This window comes from Trachinotus anak, unplaced genomic scaffold, assembly GCF_046630095.1.
Source record: "Trachinotus anak isolate AG129_WGS33_773 ecotype Australia unplaced genomic scaffold, CSIRO_AGI_Tana_v1 ptg000013l, whole genome shotgun sequence".
Classification (NCBI taxonomy): domain Eukaryota; kingdom Metazoa; phylum Chordata; class Actinopteri; order Carangiformes; family Carangidae; genus Trachinotus; species Trachinotus anak.
Genome location: NW_027273864.1, coordinates 8882610 through 8898650, shown reverse-complemented (window position 1 = coordinate 8898650; position 16041 = coordinate 8882610). Strand labels below are relative to the sequence as shown.

Sequence of the window (16041 nt, the reverse complement as noted above, 5' to 3'; positions counted from 1 at the left end):
CTGGGAAAGGAGATGAGTTTCTGACCCGCACCTGTTTGTTTCCGCAGTTTCGTTCCCTGTCGTACAGAAGTGACCTGCGGGTAAATTTGCAGAGGCAGGATGGCTGCTCGCCTCCCTAAGTACTGTCATTGTGCATTCATTAATATCCCCATATCTGACATGGCGGGGAAAATGGTTCTTGGCGAAAAAGGGCACTTGTCGTGGTGGGTGAGACTCCCTAACAGGCAATCAGATGGGCTGACAGCGAGTGTCAGCTGGTGTGTGTGTGTGTGTGTGTGTGTGCAGGCAGCAGAGAAGGCTGCAGTCTTTGGGAGGTGTGGGTATTTATTCTTCTCCCATTGCCCTCTATTGACCCATGTAATGGAGAATTTTACAAGGGGAAGTGTTTGAAATATCCTTTGGATGTAGGTAATGTGTTCATCTAGGGGAGTGGATCCGGCTTTCAACCTCATACTATCTGTCTCTTCCTCTCACACATACATTAGTATATGGATGAATACAGTAATATACTGCAACATGCAGCATCCTATACTTAGACTGTTGTTCTTATGGTTACTTAAGGTAACAGATTATTTCAATAAGATGCTATGGTACACATGTAGAAAATTGATATCTGACGGAGTTTGGATTTTCTCAGTATGTAAACAAAGTAAATTATGCTGCTGATCAGGTCATTGAATTTGACTTCCTGTCCCAGAGTATTATTCACCACTGCACAGCGTTGTTGGTGTTTAATAAACCATAACCCTTACTGGTCTTCCAAGTGTTTTTGACCTGAATGCAGCAACTGTGATCATCACCATCAATGTGCCCATTATCAAGGCATTTCATCTGCATCACGGGGTTAAAAAAGACTGGTTCTACAGTAGATGGAGGCCTCCACTAATGAATGTGGGCTACAGTGCAAACACACTGAGCCTGTGTGCTCAGCAAAACTACAGCAGGTAAACAAAGGTAAGACAAAGTTTACAATTAGTCATTGTGCTGTCTAATGTATTCAGCTGATGCAAATTGCTGCCATATGATTTGAATATTCCAGGCCAGGACCCATTAAGCTGGCACGAGTTTAACTTTTTGTGAAAAGCAATTCACTTGCAACCCTGAATGCAAACAAACCTTCAAGCATATTTCACTACACAAACAGCTCATCACACCATCCCACAGAGGACAACACACACACGCACACACACGGATCCAATATGCACAGAATTGATGTTCATGTGGGTTTTGACACACATCCACTGAACACAAGTAAAAAGAAAAACACAAATAAACCAATTCTGATAACCCACAGCTCCTGCATCAAAACAAGATCCTCAACGAGGCAGATCTGAGCATGCATGCTAAACTTCATCACCTTGTTTACTGTGTCTGTTTATATCGCAGGATGTGTGAAGGTGCTTCAGTGCAGCAGCAGCCTTCATCTTGCCATTAGTGCTCGGCTTTATATTGTTGCCAAAATCACAGGTGACAGGCCACTTTTCCCAGGTGCTCGACACAAACCCCCCTCTCAGCGCACGCTGCAGGCAGAGCCATTTGACGGCGATAGCACCCGACACACACAGGTTTCATATATTCAGTCTGAGTATGAGACGGCAGAGGGAGAAAAGGAGGCAGTGAAAAGCTACCGTTATCGCTATTAACTGTCAAAGTCACCTTCACCCCGAGGCACCGCCTGCACTGAACACACAACACAAACACACACACACACACACAGTCATAGCTGTTGCTGGGAGTGAGTGTATGTAATTTTGAAAAGCTGAGATCAAAACCAGCCCAGCACACCTCACTGTTCCCCAAACACATCTTCAGCCATCTGAAAAAAAAAGATTAAGTGTGAAGAAGTGGGAAAATAAACAAAACAAACCTCACAAAAGAACAAAAGTGTCTCCATGAAATTCTGCACTGCGTTGTCATCACTGTTTAACACTTCCAGCATCTCAGGATTGCGCCTCACCTTTATTTTTACCCAGCAGACGGCCTGAAAGTGTGGCATTGTGGGACAGTGGAGTGTCTAAGCATGTCATCTGAACACCTGCCGAGCGCTCCACCAGGATAACTTGGGAGCCTAATTATCAAGCAATTTGAAACAGCATTCTGTTGCCTCTGCCTCTGTTTTAATTAGAGGTCACACCAAATGAGCTTTTAACTACTGTCATTCCAGAAGTGGATTGTTTTTTTTTTTTTTTCGAAAGCTGCTTTGTAAAAGACAGCATCACGGGCACCTCGCCAAAAAACAACAAAGAGAGATTGTTGTGCAAATGGAAACTAAGGAATATTTAGAGAGATGAAGTGTTGCATGTATTTATCCACACTTTCCTCTTTCTTTCAATTGTCTCTAGCGCTGTTACCAAGGACACATTCTGGATGAATAAAAAGGAATAAGGTACAGAAGAAGGTGACAAAAGTGTGGGAGAGGAAGGGAACATAAAGGAAGCAAGCAAGGTAGCATGACAGCAAGAGAGTAAAAACTGCAAGAAGGCACAGTGAGGTGTCACAAGGATGTGACAGATAAAAATGAGAGGAAGGAAGAAATGAAGAAAGGGAGCAGACTGGTAGACTGAATGGAGAACATCATGAATTACAAAAAGGTAGAGGAAGGAATAAATGGATGTCTAAATATCAGGCAGAAAGAGCAGAGGCACGGTAGGAGGGGAGGGAAGGATGGAAAGAAAACGACAGAGAAGGAGGTGGTATAAGGTGGACGTATTCAACCTCGCTTTCCTTTTCTTTCTGTCTGTTGCCTCTGTTAGCTGTTGCTTCCTCTACGGAGAGTTCAACAATATTTCTCAACTGAGGAATGAGGCAGAAGAGAAGGAAGGGATGAGAACGATGGGCAACAGTTGAAAACAGTAAATACACGGAGGAAGCAGGAACAGAAGAGTCAAAGAGGGGAGTGAGGGAGTACGGAAAGCGGGGAAATGGTGAGAGGGTAGAATCGACAGGAAAGAGTGAGAGAGTGAGGGCCTGACAGAGGAGGAATAAGAAAATAAAGAAGGAAGGAAAGGAAGAAGGATGCACAGTTGTTTTTCAGCTGCTCCCATGGGGGGTTGCCACAGCAGACCAGTATCAGGACATTTCTTTTGGCACAGGTTTTAGGGAAGTATGATGGAGAGATGGGATGAACGGAGGCAAGATGAGGTTTAGGAAATGGACAAAAGAAGGATAAATAAAATTAAGTCAGGAAAGAGAGGGAAAAGGAAAGGATCGATGAATAAATGTACAGAAGGAAAAGAACAAAGCAAAAGTAGCAAATAAGAGAGAAAAGAGAAGGAAAACGAAGAGGCGAAAAAGCACAAATGGAGAGAGAAATCAGTTCTAATGATGGAAGGATAGATTGATCGAGACAGGACAAATGGAGGTCTTACTGATGAACAGTAAAGCATGATGGGAAGGCTAACAGCTCTACTGGAAACACCCCAAAAATTCTTTTAGACCAAACTTGTGCGGTCAAACTTTGCACTTGAAACTAAAAGAGACCCTCAGATTTTATTGATCGTGAGACCAGCTCCGAGTCAGGCTGAAAACAAGAGATTGTCATGGAAAAAGGAAGATTCAGGAGGCGCGTTTGCTTATTGCAACTTTTTAAATCTGCCTCCACTTCGCTCAATTTCTGGAGACAGCCAAGGTAATTCAAATCGATTGTAAGTCCTTCAATTACAGACACACTGACAACAGTTTGGAGAGAGGGAAATGGATTTTTCTACTCATCTGCGAGCCAAGGCCAAAGCTGAGGACCGCAGCAGCAGCGCGGTAACAAAGCACATCGCTGACAGCCTGGGCTCCTCGTTCACTCTTGACATTTTTACTCTCCCACACTGTGTTGCTTTTCCTCCATAACACCTGGCGACCACTATTTTCTATGATTTCAGGCTGGTGGTACGACATCAGTGGCTGTGGAGAGGAGAAGCTGCACCTGCTCTCTCCTTTCAGATTTCTGTGAAGGAGAGGAGGAAAACAAACAAGCAACGTTTCCTTGTTGATCCCATAGGGAAGAATATGTTTGCTGTCTTTATATAGGAACTTCTGCATAAGCACATGTTCATACCGTACACAAGGATAGACAACAATATGCTGTGCTCACACACACACACACACACACGCTCGTGGCTCTTATCAGTCCACCGACTGGTCGACAGATGCACGGGCAGAAAATTGTAAATATTGAGCAACCCCTTGTCCCTGAAAGATGAAGCACAATAGCTGCAGGCAATTCATACTGCTATTGCTTTTTTTTATGAACTAATATGTTCATAGTTGTTGCCTCCAAATTACTCAATAAATATCCAATACTTCCTGAGAGATGGCCTTGACCCTGTTGTCTGAAAGAATGCTTTTCACGAGCACCGGCTCTCTCAACACACTTAAACACTGAAGGCGGCTTCATAAAGTGGCAATTACTGTTTTGACATCAATTCAGAGCCACATAAAAAACCTGCCACGTTTTGCAAAAGCAAAATGGACAATTACAGAGACAAACAAAGTGAGCCACCAAGGGTGAAAAGGAAAAGTCCTCCGCCATAGTAATTCAGCTTAATTAAAGGGGCAGCCCGCCCAAAGGGTTGTTCAAAACAACGCTCCCCTCCTCTCACCTCCAGAGGCATTAGCTGAATTAAAAGCAGCGGGCTACATGATAGAAGTCTTCAGGCTGACCTCCAAAGCGTCTTTCCTCCTCATCTATATTTATATGAAGAAGCGACACTAATTTTGCCCAGTAAATCAGTGTGCACATTTTATTGTGACCTCCAGCTTGACACTGAATTAAACAATATCAGGGCCCGAGAAGCCCGCTTTAACAAGCCTTAAATTCCTCCGTCCAATCCATCAACGGGGATATTTCTGACACACGGAGGGAAGAGCATGAAATAAGGCAATTATTGAACCCTTCAGTCCATTTCTACGGCTTGGCTGGCTGGCACGCTGCAGCACAGAGACACAGACCTCTGGGTTTGTGTCTTGAGATGACTCTTGGTGATAGGGACGCAGAAAATTAATATGTTACAAATAAATTATAGTAGTTCGCCAATAATTTCACTTCATAGCTCTTTCTCTGCTTTGTGTCAAGGTTGTCAGCAGCATGTCACTTCTAACTATATGAAAAACAAACACATGTAGCAACCGCAGCAGAGGGTCCGTCTGGAGTCCCCTTGACTTTGTCCAATAGAAGAACAAGTCACCGGTGTTTGAGAGACAAGTTCTCAGTTTTCTCTGAGTGATCCTCTCTGGTGCTTACAGGAGGGGGGGGGCAGCACTGTGCATGTGTGTCTCTCATGGAGGTGGCAGTCGATCCTGGGTGTGTGTGTCTGGGCGTCCTCTCAGATTGCCTGACAGATAATCCATCACGCAGTCAGTGTGTCTGACAGGAAGAAGTCTCAGTCAACTCTTTGTCTCTCTGTGCCGCTCGCACAGGGCCTATGAAGGACAGTCGCTCCTCTCAAGTCTCTCTTGGGACGGTGTACACTTGAGTTTCATTTGAATAGCGAAGGTGGGTGATTTGAGGAGTTTAGGTGTGTGTGTGAACCGATCTGCAGAAAGGGAAAGACACTAAGGAAGTAAATAATATAATGTGCTGTATTGCATATTTTTGCATATTGCATATCCCTGAGTGAGTTCTCTGAATAAGCTTTATACACTACTGCAGATTAATCTTAATCAATGTATTAATTAATATAATCGATAGAAAGACTAAGGTGTTATGTAGGAATTGGTATCCCTTCATATTTGCATAACCTTTGATCAAAAAGTTAAGTCACCAAAACTCTGGATATGTTGTCACCAGGTACAGTTCATCAGTAATGAAAACAGGTTAGTTGCAGCCCTACAGAATTATTCACCAACGGTTGCACACTGTATTTCTTAAATGTTCTTCTTGGTGTCGGAGCTACAGTTTTGGTTTACGATGACATGACAAACTGACTGAAGCTGCAATGATTAGCCAATTGTTAGGAAATTATTCAGCAATATTTTGACAATTAATCAACTTTTTTTTAGGCAAAAATGTCAAATATTCGCTGATTCCAGCTTCTTGAATGTGAGGAGTTAATACTTTTCTTTGTCATATAGAACAGCAAACAATATATTTTGGGGTTTTAGTCAAGGTGTCTATATACATAATCTTAGTCTGTAGGAAATTATTACAGTGAACTTTTTCATTATTTTCTAAGATTTTATCAAGAAAACAATTGATTTATTGAAAAACAAAACGTTAAAATTGTTAGTTGCAGCCCTAGTTTGAAACTAAAATATTTGACTAAATCTTCAACTGAACAAAAGTTCTCATTAGTTCTTGGCTACACCAGGAGTAGAGTTGGCAAAGAAGATATGAACCACTGTATATTCAAAGGTTACCTCAGGGCCGGACTGTGTTTTCCTTTGCTCAGGTAGTCAACAGTGTGGGCTCAAGGCACACAACTGTACAAACACCTGAGGGTCTGTAACCCCCACTGATGTTACATTTGTTCTGCAAATGTACTCTCTCCAGTGGAACCAGTGCAGTGACTGAATTTTATTTTCCATGTCTCGATCTGTCCTTTCCTTCAGGAAACTGATGTGAAGTGATCAAACAAACACAAACCTGTCTTGAAATTTTTCTTTTTAATTTCTCAAATTATATACACAGTTTTTACACTGTATCCAAGATATCCTGTCAATATACATTCATGATAATAAAAAAGTAGTATCATATTTTTTGATTTTGTCCTCTCAACACCTCTGCATGAAACTATTGCTGGGACTGCAAGAGTTGGCAAGATAGTTTACAAAACCCTTTAGCCTTCATGAAATAGGCACAGATTCACGCAGTTAACACTGTATATCATAGAGTGAAGTAGCACTTTACAAATAAGACATGATGTACAAAATTCACAGCATGAGAATGTCATCCACCTCATTTGTGACACAGATAAGGCCTTGGATCGATTAACTTGGACAGAAAAGTCACAAGAAAAAAAACAGGGTGAAAAAAAACATGTATATGCAAGACCCAAAGTTAACTGCTGCCATTCATTTCAGCTAAGTGCCATCAAATGATTTCACAACTCATGAACAGTTGAACCCTACCTTTGAAGTGCCTCATGGCAAGGCTGGTGGTGAAAATGAAAAAAGCCTCTCTTAATTCATATCCCATACAAATGTGATAATGTGCAGAGAGAAAGCCACGTCTTTCACCTTGGAATGGAATGTGCAGAGTGTTGGGCCCTATCTAATCTCTGAAAGAGGCCATTAGATCTTTAGTATGTTCTATGACATGATTATTTTCACTTTCATTATGTAAAATAATGACAGGGAACGTGAGAGTGATTTATCCCAATTGAAATGCATTAAATAGAGAGGAAAGGATGAATGAAGTTCAAAGCAGCTCATTTGCACTGCTCACACACAGATGAGTGTAAAAGTTGAATTCTATAAGGCATCAAACCTGTGGTACGGATAATTAGTTGGAAATCAAAGTATGACTTATCAGCTAGTGTTAAAACAAATCAGTAAAAAGGCTTTAAGTTCTGGAGGTCTGAACGTGTGGCGGTGACGAGGGTCTGAGGCTGTAATGAATGTTAGTGATGGGCGGACGGGTTGAAGAGTGTAGTGAGGTTGCACTGAGGGTTTTCTATTTCTTGATGGCGGCCACTGCTTTCCTGGCGGCGTCATCCAGGTTGTCTGCTGCTGTGATGGGCAGGCCACTCTCTGTCAGGATCCTCTTGGCCTCATGGACGTTGGTGCCTAACAGACAGAGGAAAATGCCGTTACAACAGGTAACGACAAAAATGAAAAAAAAAAAACTGGCTTAACAAGGTTGAACCTGATCCACCATCTGCACTGATGTTAAAAACCACGCTGTGTGAAAGACGAAGAGTTCCTTTGGAGGAATCACTCCACACTCATGACAGATGGATGGAGTTATGGGTGAGTGGTGGCAAATTCAACTGCTGATCCAAACGCAGCTTTGCCTGTGAACTACATCAGCGAGGCAAAAGGGCAATTTGTGAGCAATGTTTGCGTGTGTGTGTCTGTTCTCCCCTGGCTGCGCAGAGGTCAGGGGTAGCAGGTGCTGGATAGTACGGAGGTGCCCAAGGCCTGATAGGTCCGCAACCAAGCAGAGAATGAGAGAGAGAAAGAGAAAGAGAAAGAGAGAGAGCGAGAGCGAGAGCGAGAGCGAGAGCGAGAGCGAGAGCGAGAGAGAGAGAGAGAGAGAGAGAGAGAGAGAGAGAGAGAGTCCCACAGACACTCTGCACAACCCTGAGGCTCTACAAAGTGAACTGGCTGCCTCCCAGCGCCGCACACTGAGCAGCCAAACACAAGCCTGACAAGCCTGTCACAACACAGGGCAGGGGGCGCCGCACTGGACGGAAGGACACACTGAGGGAGAGGAGAGTGAATGAGAAGGGAGAGAGACGGCAATAGAGCGAAAGGTCAAATGAAGCAGAATCGCCTCCTCGCTGCAGCAAAAATTAATTAATAAAAAAAAAAAACCAGAACTGGTGGCACTTACTGATTCCACACATTAACATAGACTAAGAGAAAAGGCCTTTTACAGAATCTGTCTGATCTGGTTTCAGAAATCTTCTTCTCCGGCAGGTGTGGGGACTTACATTTGTTCATTTGTTTTTTTTTTTCTAATTCTATTCTTTCTGAAATTTTCACCATATAACACCAAAAAACTAAATGTAAAACTGAAAGCACTCTTCTTTTTAAATATCTTGCCCCAATTAAATAACTATTAAAAAAAAAACTAATCTAGTTAGGAATTAGTCAATCGACAGAAAATTAACATGCAATAATTTTCATTAAAAAAATTTTTTTAAAGCAAAAATCACTGCTTCCAGCTTCTTGAATGTGACTATTTGGTAGTTTTATTGTTTTTGTTTTTTTTATGATGATAAAATGAATATTTGTTGGTTCTGATGTGTTGACTGAGCAAAACAAAACAGCTGAAAAAGTCACTGTGGCCGACACTTTGCACAATGTTTCGACATTTTATGTAACTAATCAACAGACTGATCAAGAATGAAAATTATCGTTGTGTACTTTAAAATATGTGATGTGACTACGACATTCACTCTGAAGAAATCTGTGTGTTAAATGTTTGGAGGTGAGAGAGTGTGTGTGTGTGTGTCTGTGTGCTTAGACACTTACAGGTTGACCTCAGCTCTCCTAGCTGGTGTGTAATTAAGACTGCATGATATGTGAATTCTCCGGAGGCCTGGCCACCCTGATCAATAGACCTTTCATGAGGAATTCTATTACCAGCGCCACTTAACGCCTAATATTTCATCTCTTTTGTCCAGCCAGATAATAAGTCATTCCAAACACATTTCTGCAGGCGCACACTCCAAACAATCAATTCTGCGATGTAATTAATTAGAATAAGAGCAGGAAGAGACCTTGCTCTGGCACATAGACTGGGGATAGTGTGTCTGTAGTCATTTTCTCATTAGACAGCATAGAATATTGTGTGTGTGTGTGTGTGTCCACTCACAAATTTATAGTCTCAACTGACAAGGCTGTAGCTCATAGTGAGGAGACAGGGACAGTACTATGTACTTCACATTCTACAGGCTGACCTGTGAACTTCATTGGGATTTACAGATACATATTATCATAGTGACAAGCTTATCTGTCGGATGATGACAACAAAGTTGCGACACAACAAACTTCAAACAACAGGAGATGAAACTGTGGGAGAAGCAGCTATATGGGCCCACAGCAAATCCATAATGCAAGAGATATTCTGAAAAGACAAATACACCTATGGAAAGTGTATATAGCACTGGAACAAAATAAACAACACATGCATTTTTTTTTTTTTTCATGCATAAATATTCATGAGCAGCTATAGTGTGTGCGGTTTATACACTGCTGCATCGGTGGTACCTGTGTTATGCATGTAATGTGTGGGGAGGGAATCACACATCTGTGGGATTGAATGAGTGTGAAGGAAGAGACATGCATTTACGTGAGTCTCTTTCTTCATATGAGTGTGTGTGTGTGTGTGTGTGTGTTTGTGAGCTGACTGCAGTTCCACTGTGAGCGGTAGGGAGCACTGATAGCTCACAGCAGCGCCGGCGAGGACAGAGCCCAGCTGGATGCAGCACCACGAGGTGTGTGTGAATGTGTGTGTGTATGTGGAGTATGCTAAGTGTATGTGTGTGTTCACCTGCAGCCACTAGGTGCTGCCAGAGACCTACTCACAGCCTGGATAGGGGCAGACGGTATAAAGTGTAATGCATACACACATGAAATTCACACACACCAAAAGGAATTTTATTTTAAAGTGAAATTCCATATGATTAACTTTGAAAAGTGGCATTAAAAAGGTGTAAATATAAAAGATCTTTACTGTCACAAAAAGGTCACAATCCTTATCATCTTCAGGACTGGATGCTGTTACTCATCAGTGCCATTGACTTGTTCTTCGTCAGAGCATGTGAGATCTCTGGATTTCATAACTTGCTGCTCTGAGCTTTGTTTTCTAACAGGTTTCTCTTGGATTTTCATGTCATTCCCAGTTCACATCACCATCATTTCCCCACAGCTCCGCAAGCTGTCCACTGCTGAACGAAGGATCAAGTGACCGGCATTACAAGACAGCTGAGAGACGAGGCTTTAAACACACTGTTCAAGCCAAGACAACAAAAGACCAGGCGGCACTCAGTATTTTACCTTGTGATATATTGCCACTTCACAACACATTTCCTGTTGGATCTCTGCTCTAATTAGCAAGCCCACTTGTGACTATTGTGAAAATGTCACTTAAATGCAAGTCAATTGCAGGCCACCATATTTCAACAGGATAATAAGGCTTGGGGCTGTGCCACACAGGCGTGCTGGAGGGATTCTGTTAATGCTGCAGTTTCTAAACTTGAGACTAATTCTGTCTGCACACGCTGTGTTTACTGGAGATAAGATCTGATGAGAGGGGAAGACCCACAGAGAAACTTTGGTTCTGATTGTTCCCTATTAGTGTGAGTTCTCATCATGTATAAGGGAAAGCTAAGACACAAAAGGATGTAAAGCTTGACAGCGTTTATGTGTTAGATTGGTGCTGTGTTAGGACGATGCAATCGCTCTGAACTTTGTTTTCTGGCATCATTTAAAGTGACGTGTGATTTTCAAAAATCTCTCTTTTACAGATGAAAAGCTGAATTCATTAGCAATAAAACGCATCCTTGCTCAATTCGATCCACTCAGTGGCTTTGCTGCTACAGCTTTACCTTTTCTGATATGACCAGAAGCTAAATGTGGCTAATGTTAGCAAACTTTATCTAAATATTGCTGTGAAACTTACATTTATTCACTTTGCTGACACGAAGACTTCTTCTCTACTTGTTCTGCTGTTACTTGTTTCTCTGTGTTTTTCTCTGGGCCTTTCTCACAGCAGACATTTTGACTTGTCACAGTAAGAAAAGCACAGCTGCTGCTAATAACACTAACAATGGCTCTGTGCTATTCAAGTGGCCCAGTAAGTTACCACAGTGTGACAGTGAGCCAACGCCAACAAAGTCAACATTAATTTAATTTTTTACACCTTTGCTTTTGCTAAATGTGATGTGTCAAAATGTCTTGTGTGAAAAGGGCCCATTATTCTGTTATCCTTGTCATTGTGGGCCACAGCGGCTGGTGCTCAAAAAAATGTTACATTGCCTTCACTTAGGAGCCTGTGCCACAGTTTTTTAATTAGTTTTCTCACAAAAAAAGGAAATCGTAACACTCAAGAGTTCAGTATTGGAAACTTTCTAAAGAGCTTAATATTTGTATCAGTGTAATGACAAATATTTTTGGCCAATATTCCTTTTTTTTTTTTTTTTTTTAAATTTTGTTAAGCAGTGCAGTATGGCAGTTAATGAAGTAACTTCGTAAAGCTAGTTTGAAACAGATGAAGAAGAATCCTCATGTACCTGAAACTTTTGCTGAGGCTCTATGGGAGACGTTTGGGCTCACTACTGGTGATTTCCTTGTTCAGGCAGATGATATATGTACAAATAAATTCAAAAATTCTAAAATAACTTATTTTATTGTACTATTTCATTTGTTAATGAAATTTGAGCTACATCTTTTGTATGAAAAGTGCTCTTTAAATAAAGTTTATTATTATTATTATTATTATTATTAATAATAATAATAATAAAATTCAAAACAGTCCATAATATGGTTTCATATTAAAGAAGAGATATGTTACAGACAATACCAGTGGTTTGGTGTCTTGCTATCCCTTTTACTGCAAATAATTGGTGTAAAAAACATTTTCTTTCATCACTGACCAGCATCACACCGGCTGACTTTGATTGTTAGTCGTCGCTATAATCAGCACCAAACAGTGCAACTTTTCCTTTCACAGCCAAAAATGGATAAGCCCTGCTCCTCCCTCCCGCGTCCTGTGTGTCAAACATCAAATGCTTCTCATTTGAAGGCAGAGCGGGATACTCCTGAGTGGAGCAGACGTTTTTTTCCTTTGATGTGCTGGCCAGTCATTAATCAGAGTTTTCATGTTTCTTGTGTCGTCTAGACCGTTGTTAAGGAGAGACACACACTATAGCTAAGTATATTAGATTTAAACAGTGACAGTTCATGTAGTTATTTAGCTTTCCATCAATGTTGACTTTAATTAACAAACCCACTGTATTAACAAATAACATCCCTGCTTTCACAGCATTCATTCTCATGAGTCATAAGGGCTAAAGAAACACATTGTGTTCGTCAAAATCTTTATGTTTGTGTGCATACTTGCAAATCTGTTTGTGTGTGTGTGCAGCTGCAGCAGATGGCTATTTAGGATATAATAACACTGTCAGGACTGAAGGAGGAATCTCAACACTACTGCAGGACCTCACGTCTCTTTTTAATTAAATGGGAGAAAAAATGGCCAGATCTCCTTTTAAGGAGAAAACAGCCTCCACTGGTTGACAGACAGTTGTGAAATGGCTCAGTAAATCAATAGGCCGGGGAACAGAGTTAAGTGAAAGCGGTCACCTTTTTCCCTGGACCCTGAGGGCTATTTAAGGGGGATTTTTTCCTTAGTGGGAGACAACATTTTCATAGAACAATACATGTCCATGTTCACACCATGGCAAAAGGGGGCAGTGCAGTACTTCCTCAGGTATCTCTCTTCTTATGATACCTTAAACAAGTGTGTGCACAAGGGTCTATACTTCCTGTCTGGGCTGAATCTGTTGCAAGAATTTGCAGTGAATGAAGATGAGCACTAAATCTGAAGTTCATGAGCCTGGCATATTTCAGCTAGAATCTCGATCAGCCCACAGCCAACACTCAATGCGAACCCTATCAACTAATTCAACCCTATCAACATCTAGACCACATGGCCCTTGTCATCCACATATGGGAATACATAGCTCTCCACCAATGCAATCAGCCCAGGCCTTTGAAAAGAGCCTTCCCAATTAAAAGTGTGCCAGTTAATCCATCCTGATCCTGTTGAAGAGCGCTGGGCCGTTCTCACTGCCCTGCGGTCAGCCTAGCAAGCTGAGCTGATTGATTCTGAACCAATCTTCTCCAAAAGACTGCAGCCCTGGATGTAATGACCCACAGCGAAAGCTTGGATTAGGCCCGGGCCAAGAAAACGTGGTTAGACCAACCACCAGCAGTGACCTTCTGGACTCACCCTCTTTGTGAGTCAGGTTGAATTACACAGCCTGGTTTGAAGAATGTGTGGTGACTAATTAAAGGTCTGTTTTGATTGCCGATCTAGTTCCTTCTACAGTGACACATTTCAGCGGTTGTGCACTTGCTCTTCAGCCACAAGGCACATTTGAATGTACTGCAAGTTTAGCTGTGTGCTCAATCGGCAACAGTGGTATATTGTGGGATTTGGGTTTAAGCCACACACACGTCCTTGTTAAAGCTGCGCTTTTGGTTCAGGTGCGAAACAATTTCTGACAAAACACACTGCACAACATTTTTTTTAAAGGGGAATAGTGAAAACAACATCACACATTCTTAAAGGTGTTGATCAGCGTCAAATCATTAGGAGGCAAACACACTTCTATACATTTTTGCAGGTGCTGGGAAACAGCTACACAAGATACACAAACACATAACAGAACCCCCAACCTGCTATCTTGTTCCCTGCTCTTTGACTGTGCACTGACTTTTTACCGAAACACAACTACTAATTTAGGTGTTCCAATACACGTACAATGTTCAATATTCAATATTTACAATTATGTATACAGATTCAATATCCATATGTTGATTATATTAGATAACATTAGGGCATTATACTCGTTTACTTTACTTACTTTTAGTTGCATTTTCTGTGGACAACCAAATCTTCTTGTAAACTGATTCTCATCGATCAGTCTCATCATGTTAAATCCTGATTATATATTTTTCCTATAACTGAAAAATTCCATTGAAATATATGTCATTTTTTGTGTCAACACTTGCGTTTTAGTAGTCCAGTTTTTTATTGATTAATTTTAATATTTAGATGGAGATAATTTAGATGGAGATAATCAGCCATCTTGTTTTCACATTTATATTGGAAATTTTCCAGTTTGCAAGTGATGTGTATTGTATCATCACAGTTGTCTATATATACGAGGTTAGAATATCAGTGTGCAGGGACTTTTTTTGATTTGGATGTTGATCACTGTCCCAATTTGATGCCTGACCTTTGCTTAATGAATCTATGTAGGAGTGTATGTGTTAACAAGTTTTATTTGACTGAGGACAAACCTGTTAGATATAAATATGACACCTAAACATTTCCCACCCTATCGTGCTCTGAACAGACATGTCCATACTGCACTGAAATGCTTCAGTGCACAGTAGCTTTCTAGAAACAGCTTACATGCCCTGACCTACAAAACTATACTACCGGTGAGGACAGTATGAAGTGCTGATGGCTAACGCACGCGCGCACACACACACACACACACACCTTCCTTCTTCACCACTCAGCAGGAACTTGACAATTAAGCTAACCACCAACTGGCCCCACGCCTCCAGGAGTCACTGCTGCCATCACACACACACACACACACACACACACACACACACACACACACACACACACACACACACACACACACACAGAAAAAACTGATTTCATTAGCATATACAGGTGAAAGGTGAGCCAATCAGAGCCGTCTCTACTGTTATTGTGGCTAGTGCTAATGACGGGTGCAGCAGAATGTGACGTGTATGAGAAATGCACGGCTGTTCTTACTGAAACAATGGGCCACTATGAAGATGGATAGGCTCCAGAGAGTACTGCAGCAATAATACCTTGGCTCTAAAGTCTGAAACAAGGTGGGACAGAGGTGCTTTAAACCCTGCTGTTTCACAATTACACTGTAGCAGTAATATACTAGATATATTTGTCACTTCAAAACAGTAAATGAATACAGTGGAAACATAGTGATCACAGTTACAGAGATCAACCGCTTGTATGGATCAAAACGCTTGGGACAGAATAATTCCTATGAAAATATTCTGTTAAATAATCTGTTTATAGTAATCAAGTTGTCCACTTACAGTGTTCATTTTGGGTATTTTCATACAAAAATACATGAATACTGTTTTAGCCGCCTACTTCAAGCTGTTACTAAGGCTCTCTACTAACGTATTTGTACTAATACTACTAATTTGCATCTGTCGACCAGTCGGTGGACTGATAAGAGCCACAAGCGTGTGTGTGTGTGTGTGTGCGTGCGTGTGCTTGCTATGCACACTTGCACACCATGTGATATCTTCAACGCTGTGGCTCAGTGAGTTATTTTGCCCTTCTGTTCCTGGTCTGCTCGCGTTTTGTGTCTTTTACAGTTCGTAATTATCGTCTTCTCTCTCTAACAGCAGCAGGTATGTTACTTGAGTAGAGTGTATTTCTTTCACCCTGACCATTCAGACCAGGCTTGGAACAGGAGAGGGCCACAGTTTGTAATTCTAACCTTAAATCAGTTTATTATTTATATTATATTCATGTGTCAATATTAAAAAATCAATTAGATGATAACCTGCATGAAAAATTAAGAAAAATATAAAAACTGGTTATAATAATCAGTCACTTATAGTGATTGATTTGACCAT

General features: G+C 41.3%; 1 protein-coding gene across 1 annotated transcript in view; it reads right to left on the bottom strand.

The window, feature by feature from the left end:
• Positions 1-6575: 6575 nt before the first annotated feature.
• Positions 6576-16041, bottom strand: part of suclg2 (succinate-CoA ligase GDP-forming subunit beta) — a 90772-nt gene continuing 81306 nt past the window's right edge. Inside the window, exon 11 of the mRNA XM_071493678.1 lies at positions 6576-7716. Coding sequence (XP_071349779.1) covers positions 7604-7716 — 113 coding nt within the window. The 3' untranslated portion in view covers positions 6576-7603. The remainder of the gene's footprint in view (positions 7717-16041) is intronic.